Source organism: Rhyacophila brunnea, unplaced genomic scaffold (genome assembly GCF_057557595.1).
Source record: "Rhyacophila brunnea isolate RB1 unplaced genomic scaffold, BYU_Rbru_1.0 scaffold_4, whole genome shotgun sequence".
In the NCBI taxonomy this organism is placed as follows: Eukaryota; Metazoa; Arthropoda; class Insecta; order Trichoptera; family Rhyacophilidae; genus Rhyacophila; species Rhyacophila brunnea.
The window spans coordinates 17,731,202-17,749,099 of NW_028233068.1; the positions used below are offsets into that span (position 1 = coordinate 17,731,202).

At 31.0% G+C, this 17,898-nt stretch overlaps 2 protein-coding genes across 2 annotated transcripts in view; one reads left to right on the forward strand and one right to left on the reverse strand.

Annotated features, from left to right (window-relative positions):
* The first annotated feature begins 126 nt into the window (after window positions 1-126).
* Window positions 127-3,449, forward strand: Blos3 (Biogenesis of lysosome-related organelles complex 1, subunit 3). The gene is made up of 5 exons (XM_085954625.1): window positions 127-386; window positions 475-544; window positions 1,350-1,448; window positions 1,898-2,007; window positions 3,230-3,449. The coding sequence occupies exons 1-5, from the start codon at window positions 306-308 to the stop codon at window positions 3,365-3,367; spliced, it is 498 nt and encodes a 165-aa protein (XP_085810751.1). The 5' UTR covers window positions 127-305; the 3' UTR covers window positions 3,368-3,449.
* Window positions 3,450-3,701: 252 nt separating this feature from the next.
* LOC147067030 (galectin-4-like) overlaps window positions 3,702-17,898 on the reverse strand; it is a 29,655-nt gene continuing 15,458 nt past the window's right edge. The window contains exons 6-8 of the mRNA XM_085954817.1: window positions 15,680-15,753; window positions 14,303-14,365; window positions 3,702-7,091 (exon numbers count right to left, since the gene is read on the reverse strand). Of these exons, the coding sequence (XP_085810943.1) occupies window positions 6,951-7,091; window positions 14,303-14,365; window positions 15,680-15,753 (278 nt within the window). The 3' untranslated portion in view covers window positions 3,702-6,950. The remainder of the gene's footprint in view (window positions 7,092-14,302; window positions 14,366-15,679; window positions 15,754-17,898) is intronic.

Genomic DNA, 17,898 nt, shown 5'->3' on the forward strand with positions numbered 1-17,898 from the left:
TTACGAGTTTTTATTGTGGGGCTCAACTGTTTTGCTCGCAAATATTGCAGATTTTTATAGCATAGCAATTTTTGCAATTATTGTCTATTACAATCTATTTATATTATTAATGAAAAATTGAACGAATTGACGTTTCAATGTAAACACTTCAAAACTTTGTACCATGTACGTCAGTTTTCATGTAACAATACAAATTACATTATTTTGTTGTTTTAACGATTTAACGGCTAGTTTAGTATAATAGTATATCAGTCGATGGGCTAGTTAATTCTCTTTTTCGTATGTGGAATATTTTGATATGAACAATGGAACATTTTCCTTGTGTTGTTCAAGGCGAAGCTTCAGAATCGGAAAACGAACAAGATGAACCGATGCCTCAAAAAAATGTACGTTTCCACCAAAATAGAACTAAATAACTTGTACTTTGCGGAATATTAACAGAAATATCTTTAAGTGTTGTAAATTTATTTTCAGACCAAAACAGATATCACAGTCAGCCCTCAGGGTGCATTAGTGCCGGGTGAAGCACCCGAGTCTGACGAGGGTAAGAGCAATATTCTGAAATAAATTTGTGACTATCATAATTTTATTGTTCTATGTTTAAAAGCATGGAAGGACAAAAATACATATACATAGTAAAATTGAAACGCTTACGATATAATCTCAAACTAGGGGACCAGTACATCAATACATGCTAACTAAGTAATTAGTAATAATAATTAACGATTGATAAAAATATACACGTTAGTATTAGCTACATTTCTAAATGAAACGATAGTAAATGATACATAAGGGATAAACAGACCATCCACTATTAAATGGGCGGTAGATATAGATAGAAAAGATTACCCATATTAATTTTTGATAATAATATGTTCCTTAAAAATAAGATGTTTTCGCCGGTTACATGTAAGTAAATTATATCAGCTATTTTCAAAATTTGTTTGCTGCTAAGACCCAAAGAGGTTGGACGGTCTTTAATATACGGCCATATATTTCCGATACAACATTTCACGGTGAAGTGTGATATGGCAAACTGCATACGTACAAGTTTCCGGACATTGTTTTCACCTGCAGCACTGCCAAACTTTGAATGTCGCAAACTTCAGTGGATATTTGTCAGAAATTTTAAAGATTGTTTTTACATTTATCTGTCCAAGGTAAGTAGGTATAGGTATAAATAAAATATCGAACACTAATATTATCAAGTCTCCGGTTTATAAATTTTTCTATTCCGAGTGCTGCTGGTTTTACTACACATAAATAAATTAGTGCCAACAACTATCTATCTTACATTCCTCAGTGGCAAGTATACGCTTTGATATGTATTTAAAAACAAACCATTCCAGAGCGCATGAATATACCTGGGACTTCAAGCAAGCCAATCATCATACCAGCCCTCAGACCACAACCCAGGGTTTGGAATTCATTGCTGCATAAAAAACTAGGTGAGAAACATATATTATGTAAAATGAATCAATCCATTTTCAAAAATTAGTTAGTACAGACAGACCTACAAACTTATCTGTAGAATGGCCAAAACTGGAACTACGAACTACCATAGGACGCCATTTTGAAAATTTCATTTGAATGTCAGATTTTGTCTAGTTACGAGTCTTGATTGGGTAGTTTTCGACAGTCAAGTAGCTCCCCCATCCCATTCTTCAGATAAGTTTGTAGGTTCTTATATCAATCTTTGATGTATCTCTGGGTAAACATCCTATTCCCATTTCAGCAATTTGGCGACATTGAACTTTCTTCCTTACCCTTTGATTTTTTTATGGCATTTATGGACGATCAATCCCGTGTACAGAGAGATAATTATCATAGCACAATTTAGTCTATTTGCCATTTAGGCCAGTGATATTTGTATGAAAACTCTTTTATATTTTTATAGGAGAGTGCAATACATCTCTTCATACAAACATAATGGAGTTAATGAGGATGACAGTTAACAATTCATTGGTCCAATTGAATTCCGCAGAGCAGCAATTACTCAAATCACAAGTGAGTTATTAAAATTGTCACTTTATTTTAGGGTCATATGCATAGAATATAGACGTTACGTTAAATCAAAATAACAATGACAACCATGCATCAATGGTGAAGGTAAGCTGCTAAGGTCCGACATAAATAGTGCACACCAAACTTTGTCAGTCATACTTATTTGTTTTCATTGAAGTAAGAATACAAATTGCAGATGGTGCAGGTTAATTTTTTAAATTCAATTAAACCCTATGTCAACCAAGCCATAATAAATATTAGTTCAACCTCTTTGAGTTTAGAAGACCTGAGATTTATTAGTATTCTTCGACCATGTCCGATCCTAATAGGATCATATGGGCCTCCACAGAGTAGAGGTTTGTATTAACAGATTTTGTTTTTACGAGAAATGGATGTCAGCCACTTGCTCAACCTATTAGGTCCATACCCTGACCCACACATATTGAAAAACAATATGTGTACTTGCCAGACCCAGGATTTGAACCTGGGACCCACGGCATGATAGTCCAACGCTGGTAAATTTTCCATTTATCCAAAAATATACTCACTTATTTTCTCAACATGTCATTTTTTACTTACTTAACTGGTGCTATGGATCACTTGGATCCATGGCCGACTTGCACAGTACATATTGTAATATCATTGTCTCGTAGATGTCTCTTCAGCATAGTACATTGACTCTATCTGCACCTTTTCTATCGGGGAATATAAAATTAATGGAAACTTGCTTACGTTACCGGGTGTGGTATAACAGATTACGGATATTAAGTGTGAAGAAATGGGATAACCTTAAACACAAGATTTTCAATTCAATTCAATTTTCAATAGTTATGTCTGTATAATAATATGCATGAATGTTAACGTAAATGTTATGCGCATTCAATATTTGAGGACAGTCGGCGCATAAAGTTAGCCCGGCTTCAAAATCTTGTTCCACGGCAACTGACTTTCACATTGCTATCTATTTAGTCTGTTGTGTTTTAGATTAATTTATTTTAGCATTAGAAAACATTGCATATAATTTATTAGGATGTCAAAAAACTATTGGATAATTCAATTGGATACTGATACCAGCGACCATTTGGCGGGAAATTAGGTGTAATGGTCAATTGCTGGAGGATGTTTCTACATCAAGAAACATCATAATGATAATCATGGCTGATTGTAGTTGTTCGAACGATGTGAGTCATTAATAATGGTGATCTGATGCAATTGTTAATTTCAGATAAAGCTCCAGCAAGCCAGTACTGCATTAAGGTCTCTGGATTCCACCAGCAACCTTCTGGGAGAAAAGTTAGAGAGAGCTACTCACACTCAATACATTCCCAAGATACATATTCCCAATTTACAGATCAAACAGTGATGTGATAAAACAATGTATGTACCTATAGTGAATATTTTTTATAAAATTGTTATTAATAAAATAAAAATATTTATATCTTTAATTATGAAATTATTGTTAGAATCCATTATCATAATATTATCATTATCTTAACTATCTGACAATCACCTGTTGGACAAATGTGATTTAATCACTTCATTCTTGGTCACATGAGTTTTGTAGGACTTCCAGTAGTGGTGAGGGACATGCACTTATTATGACTTTGATTATAAATTATTGTGAAGTAAAAATATGTAATTCCTTCCACCTTAATGATATAAAAATATGAATGTTAAGAAATAAAAAACAATTTTATCAACGATGATAAATATAATATACTTTTTTTATTATTTTCCATTAAAACAGATATTGAAATTGGTAGCATGATACTACTACTAAATTATATAGGAATTATAAGTACACAAGATTTTTAAGTCGAAATATTTTTGAAGAAGTCGAAATAATCAATAATTATTGGTACATGCATATCAGACTTTACACAGAAATTATCAGATAACGAGATTCTTTTATCATAATCAAGAAAGGAGAACTAACCAATTAATTTGTATATCACTCAAGTTTGGGTTTGATAATTTTTATTATGGTTTACTTGAGGCGTTGGGTTTCAAAGTCGGTTACCTCCACCTTTTTATATTTTCCTTGATTCATCCTATTTATTATTCATAAACTATCAAATCTAGGTCCGCTTGTTAAGCTCAAATTACATTGGCAGATTTTCAGGCCTACTGTCTGCCATGATCGTGGAAAGTCACCTTTTGAGTCGTTTTCTGGAGTCGTGACCGAATTGAAACAATTCCTATTTTTTTGGGCACGATCATGTCAAGATTACCGAGAACGTACGAAAATATCCAAATTAGCCTTGAGCTACCAAGAGAGGCCATACTGGCGTGTCCTATCTTGTGTTTTGACATAACAATTCAAATTTGACGTTTACATAATGAAACGAAGAGTGCCTGACTTAATTCATTATTTTAACTCAAAACAAAAATAATAACTTAGTAATACAATCAGCAACTCATTATTTGTCTTGATATTGTCTGCAATTGGTTTTTAAAGTAACAACATAATAGAAGATGTTTAGTGTTGCCACCAAAATGACCGTTTACTTATAATTGTTAACACTAGAAACTGAGCGTATATAATGAACTAATGAAATCAAAGATTACCACGATTGCGTTGGTAGCTAAATCGTTCTGTGCAATTGCTATTTACAGTCAATGATAGCTCACGACGATCGTTGAATCTGATCAGGTCTGCAAGTCTGCTGGTTTAATTAGACCTTTAGTAAAATAGTATTAAAATGGTGGTTGATTGCGAAGTCAGTTATATTCATCAGTTGGCATGTTTTTATATTTTTCCATTAACTTTAAACGTGATTTTTTATTAATAACAATAATGACATTTTGTATTGGTGTGTAATTAATTGTCTTAAGAAAATATTTTATTTGCAGGAATAAATGTGCTTGATGTTTTTTTGCGATTATCTCGAAATGGTGGAATATGGAGGTAACAGTCATTGAAACTAATAACCTCATTTAGCTATCGAATCATCGCCAAATTTGAGGGTAATTAGGTAATTAGTGGCTTGCAATAGTCATGTAACATGACTGTTTTGAAATTGCTAATATTGTAATATTGTCTCACATGATTGGATTGGAGAAGGGTCTGAAAAGTTTATGTGACAAGGTTATTATGAAAAAATTTGATGGGAGTCAATAAAAATTAAACGAAGATCTAGTCATCACGCTTATGATGTAGGAGATTCGTAATATATATTCCCGTTACTAAGAACAATCGTTTTTATTATAGGCACCTCTGATCATGACATTTTTGAGCTTGAAACCTTTACGATAAGCTGCACATATTTAGTAAAAATATATTTATTTAATTTATAATAGTTACTTCCCCAACTACTGACTAACAACAAGCCAATTTAAAAATATATAAAATCACAATACATAATCGTATCTAAGCACTACCCTTGTCGAGTCAAGGATGCGTATTTTATTCTGACAAATTTTACTATAAAATATAATATAATATACACTCAAAAAAATTAAAACAAAGATCTAAAATACATCAGGTGCAATAATAAAAGTATTAAAACAGATTTAAGTAAAACATTATTTTCAATTTTGGTTGTATCGAAATAGTATGTAATGAAACAATTGTTGAAAGAGTTGTTTTGACTACTGAGATAAAATATTTATTCTTACTTATTTCTGTAACGCCTAGAGCGTTTTATAATACATAATAATCAAAATCATGAACTGCTGAATGTTAGGTAAAATGTTTTATGTGGCCTCTTACACAATTGTCTTAAAGAAATATATTGAAAGTCTAGTCATGCGGGCCTTTATTATTTATGCTTATATTTTTAAATCTTACAAATAAGTATATGAAAATTTTTTGCATTCTTTGAAATATTTAATTTAACAGTAGTATACGGTAAGGCAATCGATACAGACTTACGTACAGCAGGAAGTTCACCCGCATATGCAGGAGGTAAAATTTATAGTCCTTTCGTGTATTCGTTTAAACTATCAGACGCCAAGATTGCCCAAAGATTTCATCTAACATTATTTCTACATTACCTAATCGAACAAAAGGAATTCCACCACACATGAATAAACACTCAGATTTAATTAACACCCTGCAATTCACACATTATACTGGTTAACAGTCTTTGAGAGAACTTGCAAAATGTTCCTACAAGTGCATCGATCTTCACCTTTGACAAAATTATTTGAACAATTATAACTAAATCACGATTTGACAGCTTTCTAAAAAGGCTCATAATTGGGCGTGATTTGCATTAATACCTTGCAGTTGGAAGATCAAAGGGTTAAAAATAAAACAATTTAAAAAACAGACATGTGAAGCGCTTAGTTTCAAAAGCCCATAAAACGATTTTAGGTAGTTCTGAGAATAACAATTTTAGGTAGTTTTGAGAAAAATGAGAGAAACCTCATATCTATTAAATCTGTGAACTTTGTGTATTTATTTTTTAATTCGTTTATTCTAAAGAGTATTTTGGCTTACCTATCCATTTTAGGGGTATTTGAAAAGCACACCCAACCATTTAGCGGGTTTTGAAATTTACCCTAATTTTTGATCATACGTATTGACAGTTTTTGGCGATTTTAAAGTTCAATCTTTGGCCATCATATAGGTAACAAAAATATCCATCTAAATACATATCTAACTCAAAAATTTTCAAAAACCGTTTTCGGGTGATTTGAAACTAGGCGCTTCATGTGTTCAAATTTGGTAAATAAGTGCAAAACTCTATGTAATTGAATTCATTACAACATTAGACCAAATTCAACTAAAATCAGTACATATTGCACATGAAGAAAGTGTGTTTATGTTGAAATTTATTGTTAGAAAAGAAAAAATTAAAACAATAATAGTTATTATTGTAGAATGCCATCCAGTTAATTTTTATTCAAATGGACAGGTGTGTTATTAGCGCAAATATGTAGATGATGATTATAATCTTTTTGAGTCACAGCATGGTTGTGAGAAGATAAAATATTTTTCTTCATCCGAGGTAATCGGAATCGCTGTCTTCATCTGAAGATTTTGAGAAACCGCCTCCGAGAGCGTAAGCCCCCAAGCCAACGCCTGCTAACGGTAGACCATACTTTAATGCTTTCATTCCCATGCTGGATTCTTTCTTATACTGAAAAAATAAAAGAAGACATCATAAAATATATAAAATACAATGTTTTTGGGTCATATGAAATACGCATTTGACAATACTATCGGGATACTCCATATGATAAAAGAACATATTGACCACTTGCAACTTAAGGTGATGTCTCTAGGTAAAGTTGTTATCGAAAAATAGCTAGAAAAGTTTATTAATCGGTAAATATATATTCAAAAATAATGAGAAAAATAAAATAAAAAATTAAGAAGTATCGTGGAGTTCTATATACCAAAAATACGTGTCAAATTCGGTACATTTCTATCGGGTGGTAAGAATGAATGACATAAGATTTATTATCAAAATTACGATAAAAATGTACGTAAATCTATTACCTAGGGAAACGCTAAACGAAAATTGGAATTTATTATACCCTTATATCTTTTTTTTTTAATTTAAAAAACATCGATTTATAGGTTAGAAAGCATGTTTTTAAAATCGAAATATCTCGGTTTAGACTCAATTAACGACGAAAAACGCTTAGCGTTTCTATTAAAAATACTATTTATTAGTTTTTACGGGAGTTATTTAAATTTAATCTTGTATTTTTGTATATTAACGAATCGATAGAAATCGAAATCATAATAATTGTCCAAATTCAACCGATGTTTAGCTGTCCGGTGCTGCCACCGTGGAACTATTTCGAAACAATACATATATACAAAATACACACACATGCAACAACATGACGTTGAAAATGAAACTCACACATAGACAAGACAACATAACATTTTTCTGCTTCATTTAGGCTAGAATCAGTTTGTGGTAAAACTTCGAGGCGAAATTGCCATATGAATAAAAATAACTTAATAATTAAAATATATTTTACTTAATATACGTAGGAACCTGCCTATATTCAAAATTTGTAACTGCAAATTATTTGCAATTAGTATTTGCTTAAATTACAACTGTTTTTTACCATTATTTATGATAAAAATAATCAAAAAATATACAAATCTCGCATTTTTACATATGGTAGCTTTCGTGCTGTCGATCGAATATCGGGTTTATAACAATTAATTATCATCTTCTTTACATATTTGGCTATTATTATATTGTTTGAAAACAGGAATGAATCGATCATCAGTAACATTTTTGTCAAGTAAGTAAACTTTTCAGTGTATAATAATATTATCATACATCAATGACAAACTACCTATGTCACGCAGTTTTGGTTGTCAAACAAACATTCAAAAATTATTTAAAAGAGTTAAATATACTGTATTTTCAATCACCATCATAAGCATTTATCATCAATATATATTATTTTAGGCGAAGACTCATCGTTTTCGCAAAATTATAAATACTTTACGTCAGTTTGAGGTTATGTTTATGACAAAGCAATTCGTTATGTTGAATGTTCAGTAGGTACCTAGGTATGTAATATAATTTATTTTTAAAATGAGAGCATAATATTATTGACCGAAACTACTGACTATAAACTGCTTTGTTTTTTGATAATCAAAAGTAAGTGTGACAGAAGAGGTAGGTAGGTACCTACCTATCTTATCTCCATACCAGTAGTAATGCAATTATAGGTACAACAAGTAAACATTGATCTAATTTTTTATTTAATATTTTCAGATGCCTCGGCGATGTTCTGCTACGTGATGAAAATCTAACTATGTATGATAGTTTTTATAAAAAAAATCCGGTGCTATCTACATTTCGTTTTCCCATGGACGGTGACATGAAAAGTGGCGTCAAGCAGCAGTTCCTTCAATATTCGATAACCTGCCATCGTACAGCAGTATAATATACTATTTATTATGTAGGTAGGTAGTGGTTATTCTGTTAGATAGTGAAATACCTACCTACTCAGTGCAAACTACAAGTGTTAAAAAATCCAAGTCCTGCGTCAATGACATTGAACTACTTTACAAGGTGTTTGTTGACAAATTTAAAAGCGGGCGATTCAGCTACTGCGATTGTGATGATGACACACAAAACTTTCCATTCGCTGAGGCAATTGGCAATTCTTCTAAAATATATTCCTACAATTGCCAGACTTGTGATAATAAAAAGTATTTGTAATCTACGTATGTGTTTCAATATTATTTCCTTTGGCCCTATATTGGCCTTTTGTATTCTAAATTTCTATTCAAAATGAAAAAAGAAGTTGGCAAGTATAAATTGATTTCATATTCATAGTCGTATTCAACATCATAATGTTGGAAATGGAGACAGTGAATGTACTGAATCGAAGTTTATTAATAATAATTTGTGGAACTTCTTTAAGGGCGACCTATTGCATATTATGTATTACGAATTTCAGAATATTGATTGGGAAATTTTATATTCGATTAGTGGCGTCAATGCTGCAGTGAAGGTATTTTACCAATGTATATATAATGTATTTGACAAGTCATTCTTTATAAAAAAATCATCGGGCTCTTCGCGTCGCTACCCAAAATGGTTCAATTTTGATTTAATTAAAAACATATGACTAAAGCACTTGCATCACAAAAAATGGAAGAAAGCGAAGTGTCTTAGCGATTATATTTTATTTTCTTATATCATATCACGTGTATTATATCAAATCTTGTGACATTGTCAATGTTATCAATGGAATCCAGTTTTTACTCTTGGCAGACGATTTAAAATTATATGTGTCAATTCACAGTGAATTAGATTGTCACATATTACAAAATAACTAGTGGAACTTTTTTATATTATAATAAGTGAAGGTAATTCCATAAACAACGTTTTTTGTGTAATTGAATTTGATCAAATTATATACCTACAATATTATATTATATACCTACTATAATGTAGTGGTTATTTTGGTTTCTTTGGCAATTCTTCTAAAATATATTCCTACAATTGCCAGACTTGTGATAATAAAAAGTATTTGTAATCTACGTATGTGTTTCAATATTATTTCCTTTGGCCCTATATTGGCCTTTTGTATTCTAAATTTCTATTCAAAATGAAAAAAGAAGTTGGCAAGTATAAATTGATTTCATATTCATAGTCGTATTCAACATCATAATGTTGGAAATGGAGACAGTGAATGTACTGAATCGAAGTTTATTAATAATAATTTGTGGAACTTCTTTAAGGGCGACCTATTGCATATTATGTATTACGAATTTCAGAATATTGATTGGGAAATTTTATATTCGATTAGTGGCGTCAATGCTGCAGTGAAGGTATTTTACCAATGTATATGTAATGTATTTGACAAGTCATTCTTTATAAAAAAATCATCGGGCTCTTCGCGTCGCTACCCAAAATGGTTCAATTTTGATTTAATTAAAAACATACGACTAAAGCACTTGCATCACAAAAAATGGAAGAAAGCGAAGTGTCTTAGCGATTATATTTTATTTTCTTATATCATATCACGTGTATTATATCAAATCTTGTGACATTGTCAATGTTATCAATGGAATCCAGTTTTTACTCTTGGCAGACGATTTAAAATTATATGTGTCAATTCACAGTGAATTAGATTGTCACATATTACAAAATAACTAGTGGAACTTTTTTATATTATAATAAGTGAAGGTAATTCCATAAACAACGTTTTTTGTGTAATTGAATTTGATCAAATTATATACCTACAATATATTGTAATATACTATTATACTATCATAAAAATGTCAATACGATATAATAAAATATTGTACTTATTTAAAAAAATTAATAATTATTTGAATAAGTATATATATAATAATATTATAGTAAGTAGAATATATTATATTCTTATAATATGTAAATGAATTTTTGTCTAGCGATTTTTTTCATCTGGCAATTTTATTTAATCATACTTGCAACTTATTATGGTAACTTACTGCCATCTAGTTGGAATTGACCAAAGTTTTTAGTAACAGATTTTTAGAAATTCATGGTAGATGCCTTTAAATATAAATAGATGGCGTAAAAGTCACATTATATGTGTTATTTAGGCTAAAGACATCGCCTTAAGTCATTGTCACGGTTGATTGTTTTTATTTTTATAACTTATTTAGCAAACGCATGAAACATGATAAGTTGGTAAACTTAACCAATACATGATATTATTAACATCAGTCGGTTACTATTCCGATTTTCTCACTCACGAAATGGTTGCCATTTTTTATGTTCATTGTGAGTACTTACGCGAGTGCAGTTATAAATAGTTTTACACAAATTTTACAAGATGTTTTAAAACTAAATAATAATGCCGAAGTGTAATATTATTGGTTGCTTATCGAAGTATTCATCGTGACAGATTGTACCTTAGGTCTTTGTTTTGCTTCAATTTCATACATTTAGGCTCCATCCCTTTAGCAGGGATGGCCAGTGCGTCAATCGCAAAGGTGTTTTTGGTCGATCGCGGACATAATAATAATATTGTACTATTTCTTGTTTAAACGAGTCAAAAACAGAAAAATTAAATCTACAACTTCCAAGGGGGAAAAAAGTCATTAATTAATATGATTAGTGCAGTGAATATATTTAAAACCAAACTTTCATTGTATGAAGACCAATTAAAGGAATGTGATTTGAAAAATTTTGATAATATGAGGTCCGAGTGTAAGATATGAAAAATATAACGGTTAGTTAGTATTTCAATCACATATCAACTTTGCTAACAGAGTTTAGCCTGAGCTTTAAGGATTTCTATAAATTAGAAGATGTTGATACATTTAGGTCATTCTTATTTAATGATAGTATAAACGCGGTAGAAATAGCCATACAAATTAGTGTTTTATTAGATATCGATTTTACACACCTTGCCACACTTGAAGGAGAAATATTGACACTAAAATGCGATGTGGTCCTGAAAGCCAGAGCTTTAAGTCATAATAATTTTTGGAGCTTAATTTGTAACCACATCTTTGGAAAGTTGCAGCATATTTAATTTGCCTTTTTGGTTCTACATATCTGTAATCAGCTTTCACTTCAATGAATGAAATCAAAACGAAGTATCGCTCACGATTCACTAATGATAATTTGACTGCGTGCTTACGCCTAGCGGTAACTTCATATCATGTACAATACGACAAAATTGCTAAAAATATGCAATGCAAGGCTTCGGATGAAAATAAAAAATTAATTTTAAGATTTCTAATATTCGATATACAGGTAAATTGTGTAACTATGTCGAAATTACAGTTAATGTGTACTTAATATTCTTTAGAAGTGAAATACATAAGAATTAGGTATATTATTGCCGTTAATTCGATTTTTTCATATCGTTATTTTTTAGATGTATAAAATATCTGTTTTCAAAATACATTTTTTATAAAATTTGAGTTTTTATTGTTCTCGCATGATATAATTACAAGCGATATCAGTCGATCGTCATAAATAATTTTATCAACTAGTCGATCCTAGAAAGAAAAAGTGTGGCCACCCCTACTATAGAAGGTTCTTTTAACATCTTTGGCTTTTATCCACTGTAAAATATGTACTAGTATGAGTCACTAATGACACAAAGTTCATTTTTTTCTCGATGTTATGATCAGCGGCGGCTTCTCCAACACCATGCATGTGCGCTGCACTCCTTTTTCCTAAACATCTCTCAATGTGCAACAATGCTATTCATAAGTCATCACTCGTTTATCGCAATTTAATCCATGTAAATTACCAAAAGCATGCACCCATTGAACAGTCATGAAAAACGAGCACTGTGGTGAGCGCCCTAATATCGATCTTGGTTTGCCATTCATATTACACTGTGTAATAACAGTTCAACCCGACACGTGAAACCCATAAACAACTCATAAATACATAAAATTTTATAGCCTTTTGGGACTCAGCACAAAATTCGACACAGAAAAAAAAAAACAGTTACGTGGAAAAATGTAGTAACTGAGATTTAGCAGGATTGATAAAAAAATAGATTTTTTAAATTTAAATCTCATACAAATTCATTGAAAATAGGCTGATATTGAATACAAATTGATTATCAACATAAATATTATGGACACGATCCTTAAATCGTTCTATATTTGAATATAATTTATAAAAAATTAATATCTTAGTTGCCATGTTCTTTCTCAAAGTGAGTGAATTATTATAACAGATGTCATATTTTTAACTATGCGGCGCGGAGTTTTGTTGCTTTTTGTAGACGAAGTAACTGACGCTTTGTCGAGAGTCGAAAAATACGTACCTACCTATTTAAAACAATCGACAGAATTTTAATATTTATTTACTTACAATACAATTCAGTATGATTTCTGTCGTTGCGATCTATAGTCGGCTTTTTTAGGTGTTTTGTCACGTTATTTCGATAATTTTGTTCATAAAAATAAATTTTGAATAAAAGATTCATAATAATTATCCTTATTGTTTAATCAAAGTGTATGTGTTTTAAAATGATAAATTTTGAATAAAAGATTCATAACAATACATATAATTATAGTTTAATCAGTGAAGTGTATGTGTTTTAAAATGATGTCGGTAAACGTAGACTTTATCAATAATAATAATAAGAGTCAAAATAAAAAAAGGATGGTCCGATGACATCTGTGGAAAGTGAAAAGTGTTTTTCAACCATTAAAAGAATTAAATCGTCTTTAAGAAATACTTACCATGAATCAGGACAGACTTAACTGTCTACCTGTGTTAAGCATCGAGAAAAAACTTTTACAAACAGTTCCAGACTTCAATGAGAAGTGATTGAGGTGTTCGCTAAACAGAAACAACGCTAAATTGATATGCTTTTTAAATAAGGTAAGAAAATTTTCAGTGCACCCCCAATGAAAGCAATTTTGGAAACCACCGGCCGCCACTGGTTATGATGAAGATTTTTTTAAACTCACTAGAGCGCCACATGATAAAAGCAATCATTTTATTAGCTTCGTAAGTAGTAAGACTAATATGTGATTTAAAATATAGTATCGAAAATGAAACCTAGGATCGGAGGTTTCAGTGACTGGTAATTACGGTGAAAACTAATGGAAAAATCTGTTGATGACTTGTTAAGAGTACACCATTTTTGCAATCTTTCTTAAATAATATCTTCAAGACTGGAAACACAATTATTGAAGTATTCATATCATCAGCGAAAAGAAGAATGTGAACGCCTTTGAAGATATCTGTTATATCATTAATGAATATCAAAAATGGCAGGGGAAATCTTAAATGAGTTTCTTGGTGAACTCAAGATATAGCACGGAAGAAATCGAATATATGAAATTTATACCTGACTGCCGGTTAATACGTGTATATATAATAAATAAAATTACCGGTGCCATTGGTGGAACTCCTCCCATTGTCATTGGATTTACTCCACTACCAAAAGGGGGCATCTGAAACAATTCACAAATAAATTAATTTAGTTTGGATTTACTACATTTTACTACCTAGATATCAAACAATATGGGGGATTTTAAGAAAAGCATTATCTTTTAAAAATAATATAAGAATAATTAGTGTGAATATAGAATACATATTATGTTACAAAATAGGTTAATTTATCTTTATTTAGTAGGTTAACGTTATACAAATTATTTTATGATAAAAATTAATTGGTTTTAGTGATTCTCTTAAAGAATATACGAGATAGGTAGGGCCGACAATGAGACAATTAAGAATTTGAAAATAACACTTTCAATTGAAAAGTAAGTAAGTATGTGTATTTGGAACAAATTTTAATTGTATAATTGTTTCACCCCCACCCTATAAACACTAATTTGGGAAACATGCAATGTGTTTAGTGTAGGCTGATTAGTCTTTGCGCATTGCATAAAAGCATATTATAAGCACATGATGCAGGAAGCTCAGAAATTTTAAATATTATAAATATTAATGAAGATAAGTAGTAACATGACTGTCAAAAAGATGTCATTGTCAACAACACATTATTAGTACTTACATACATGTGTCCAGTTATTTGTATTGACTGGAATAGATACCTAGTATAACAGAACCACGGTCATCTGTACCTTGATTATTTGGATTTCATTATACGTAATCAGTTTATTTTAGAATTTTCAGATTTATTTTTAATAGGACTACCTGCAACCTCAATTAGTCTGAGCAATTCTATCATAAAATTGATGGGTTTTCCCTTATCGGTTCTATAAATCACGCATGTGAGATACAAATATTTTTGATAAAACTAAAATAATATGCCAACAGTCAACGGACGACAGTGAATAACAGCCTTAATTATATGCCGGTACAATCAATATAGTGCAGTGTTCCTACCACAAAAAAGAACAAAATCATAATTTACTGTGTAATTCAAAAAGACTACAAGTATAATTCGTAAATTGGACAATGACTGTGTTAAGATAAATAGTGTTTTTTATGTGTGATATAAAATTCCCTACATAATGTGTAAAAAATCTTAACAATTGAATATTGAATAAAAGCAGTGTAAATATATTAATGATAAATTTGTGAAGTTTAACACTATCTGCTTTGAGTTGCTAAATAAATAATTAATTCCAAAGGCATTATATGTTACGAACTATCTAGTGATAAAAAATGACAATGTTATTACAATTTTCCATTGAATTATACACTTAACCCCCACGAATTTAACACTGAATCCGGAAATGACACCACAATAATAAATGGGTTTATTCTCATGTAATTTTGTGGGTTTACTAAAATACCTGAGTCTGCGGTTGGAATCCCATAAGCGGGGCGGGCGCATAGCTGTATGCCGCAGGTTGCTGCATAAAACCGGCTAGCAAACATAACTCAGTAATTAGAAAGAAAAACTCCATACTAAGTTAACATATCTGTTAAAACAACTAATAATATTATATCTACTAATAAATAAGTCATTTGAAAAATACATTTATTTCATATGAATAATTAATACATAATACAGTTAACTGGTCTGTACATTTAAAAACCAGTTTAGGTGTACAGTTGACTTCCGATTTACTGGAACAGATAGGAAAATCTATTTACTAGATAATCCAAGACATCCAATGATATATTGAAAAATATGCAATTATTACAATATTCTTATACCAAGGGCATAGAACGTTTACAAATTACAATGTTGTGCTGACAAGAAATAGGTAACCAGAACAAATATGATAGTAAAAATAGTGGATAACTTAGCACTTCTACTACATACACATAAGTCAATTAAATTATTTGAAATGCGACAAGGATGATTTTGATAAAAAGTTTTTTTTTCATCACGGTAAATCAAGAGTCAATTGTAATTCCAATAATTGTTATAATATTAGAGAAATGAAAAAGATATTAATTCAAGAATTTTTTAAATTAAATAAGTAGGTATTTAAGTAGCATATTATGAGTTTTTTTTTTACACCATTCTACGATTGTGGTACATATACGATATTGTTTGTATTATAAAACACAATCATGTTGTAAAAACAAATTCATAATGTGAGGGAAACATGAAGTGGTTTTCAGATGTCATCCAATCAATCATTAATTACCATCAAGTTAACGCTGAATCCATTGCAAGGAAATAAATATTATTGTATAGCAAGCACGTAATGTATGCGTATGATATCAAGAAATTATACAAACCAGTGGCGAAGACTCCTTTATAAACAATTATTTAGCATTTTACATTGAAAATAATTATATAGAAATACTTAAATACCACATCGGATCAAAGTAATTAGTTTTAATGTTTGCACCACAAGAACAAGCAACATCTATACCAAATATAATACTATTATAGTTGTCACTAATTGAACAAGGTTTCTGTGGAATCGTTAATCGAGATTATATTTTGTATAAATATTGAACACACCACCTAACATGCAATAGTCAAACCAGTTCTCGATTGCGTAGCCCTTGATAATCGATCGTTCGGCAGCTTAGTACGGTAAATTTATAAGTATGTGTCGAAAATAAACAATTAATCATTTAAAAAAAAAATCAATGTCAATATATACGAGGGTGGGTCAATAATTCCTTAGAAAAAAGCATTAAAACAGTTTTTATTTTTGTATTTTTTTTTTATTTCTCAACATAATCTCCTTGGAGCTCAATACACTTGGTTAGACGTTTCTCAATTTTTTTTAAACCGTCAGAAAAATAAGTTTTCGGAAGGTCCTCAAAATAAGCATTTGTCCGATCGATGACTTCTTCATTTGAAAAAAAACGTTGTCCACTTAGCCATTTTTTTAAGTTTGGGAAAAGGAAAAAGTCACTGGGGGGCTAAATCTGGCGAATACGGTGGGTGGTCGACCAATTCGAACTTCAATTCTTCAATTTTAGCCATTGATCGTAAACATGTGTGAACACGGGCATTGTCCTGATGAAAGAGGATTTTTTTCCTGTTTAAATGAGGCCGTTTTTCTTCAATTTTGTTTTTTAGCTGGTCCAATAAAGATGCATAATAATCCCCTGATATTGTTTTCCCTTTTTCCAAATAGTCAACGAAAATAATTCCACGTGCATCCCAAAATACTGTAGCCATAACCTTACCAGCTGATTTTACGGTTTTCGCCTTCTTTGGACATGGTTCGCCTTTCGCAATCCACTGCTTTGACTGTTCTTTCGTCTCGGGAGTATAGTGGTGTATCCATGTTTCATCTACAGTCACAAAGCGACGAAAAAATTCATCCGGATTGCGTTGCATGAGCGACAACAGGGCTTTAGAGGCCACCACCCTATTGCGTTTATTGTCGACTGTGAGCAAACGCGGCACCCATCTTGCAGAAACTTTTTTCATGCCCAATTTGTCATGTAAAATAGAAATGACGCTACCTTTTGAGATCCCTGTAACCTCAATTATCTCACTCAACTTTAATCTTCGGTCACTTAACACATTTTGCGCGGGCCTCAGTACAAATTCACAAGTACACGCAGCGGGCGAAAACCAGCGGCAATTGAA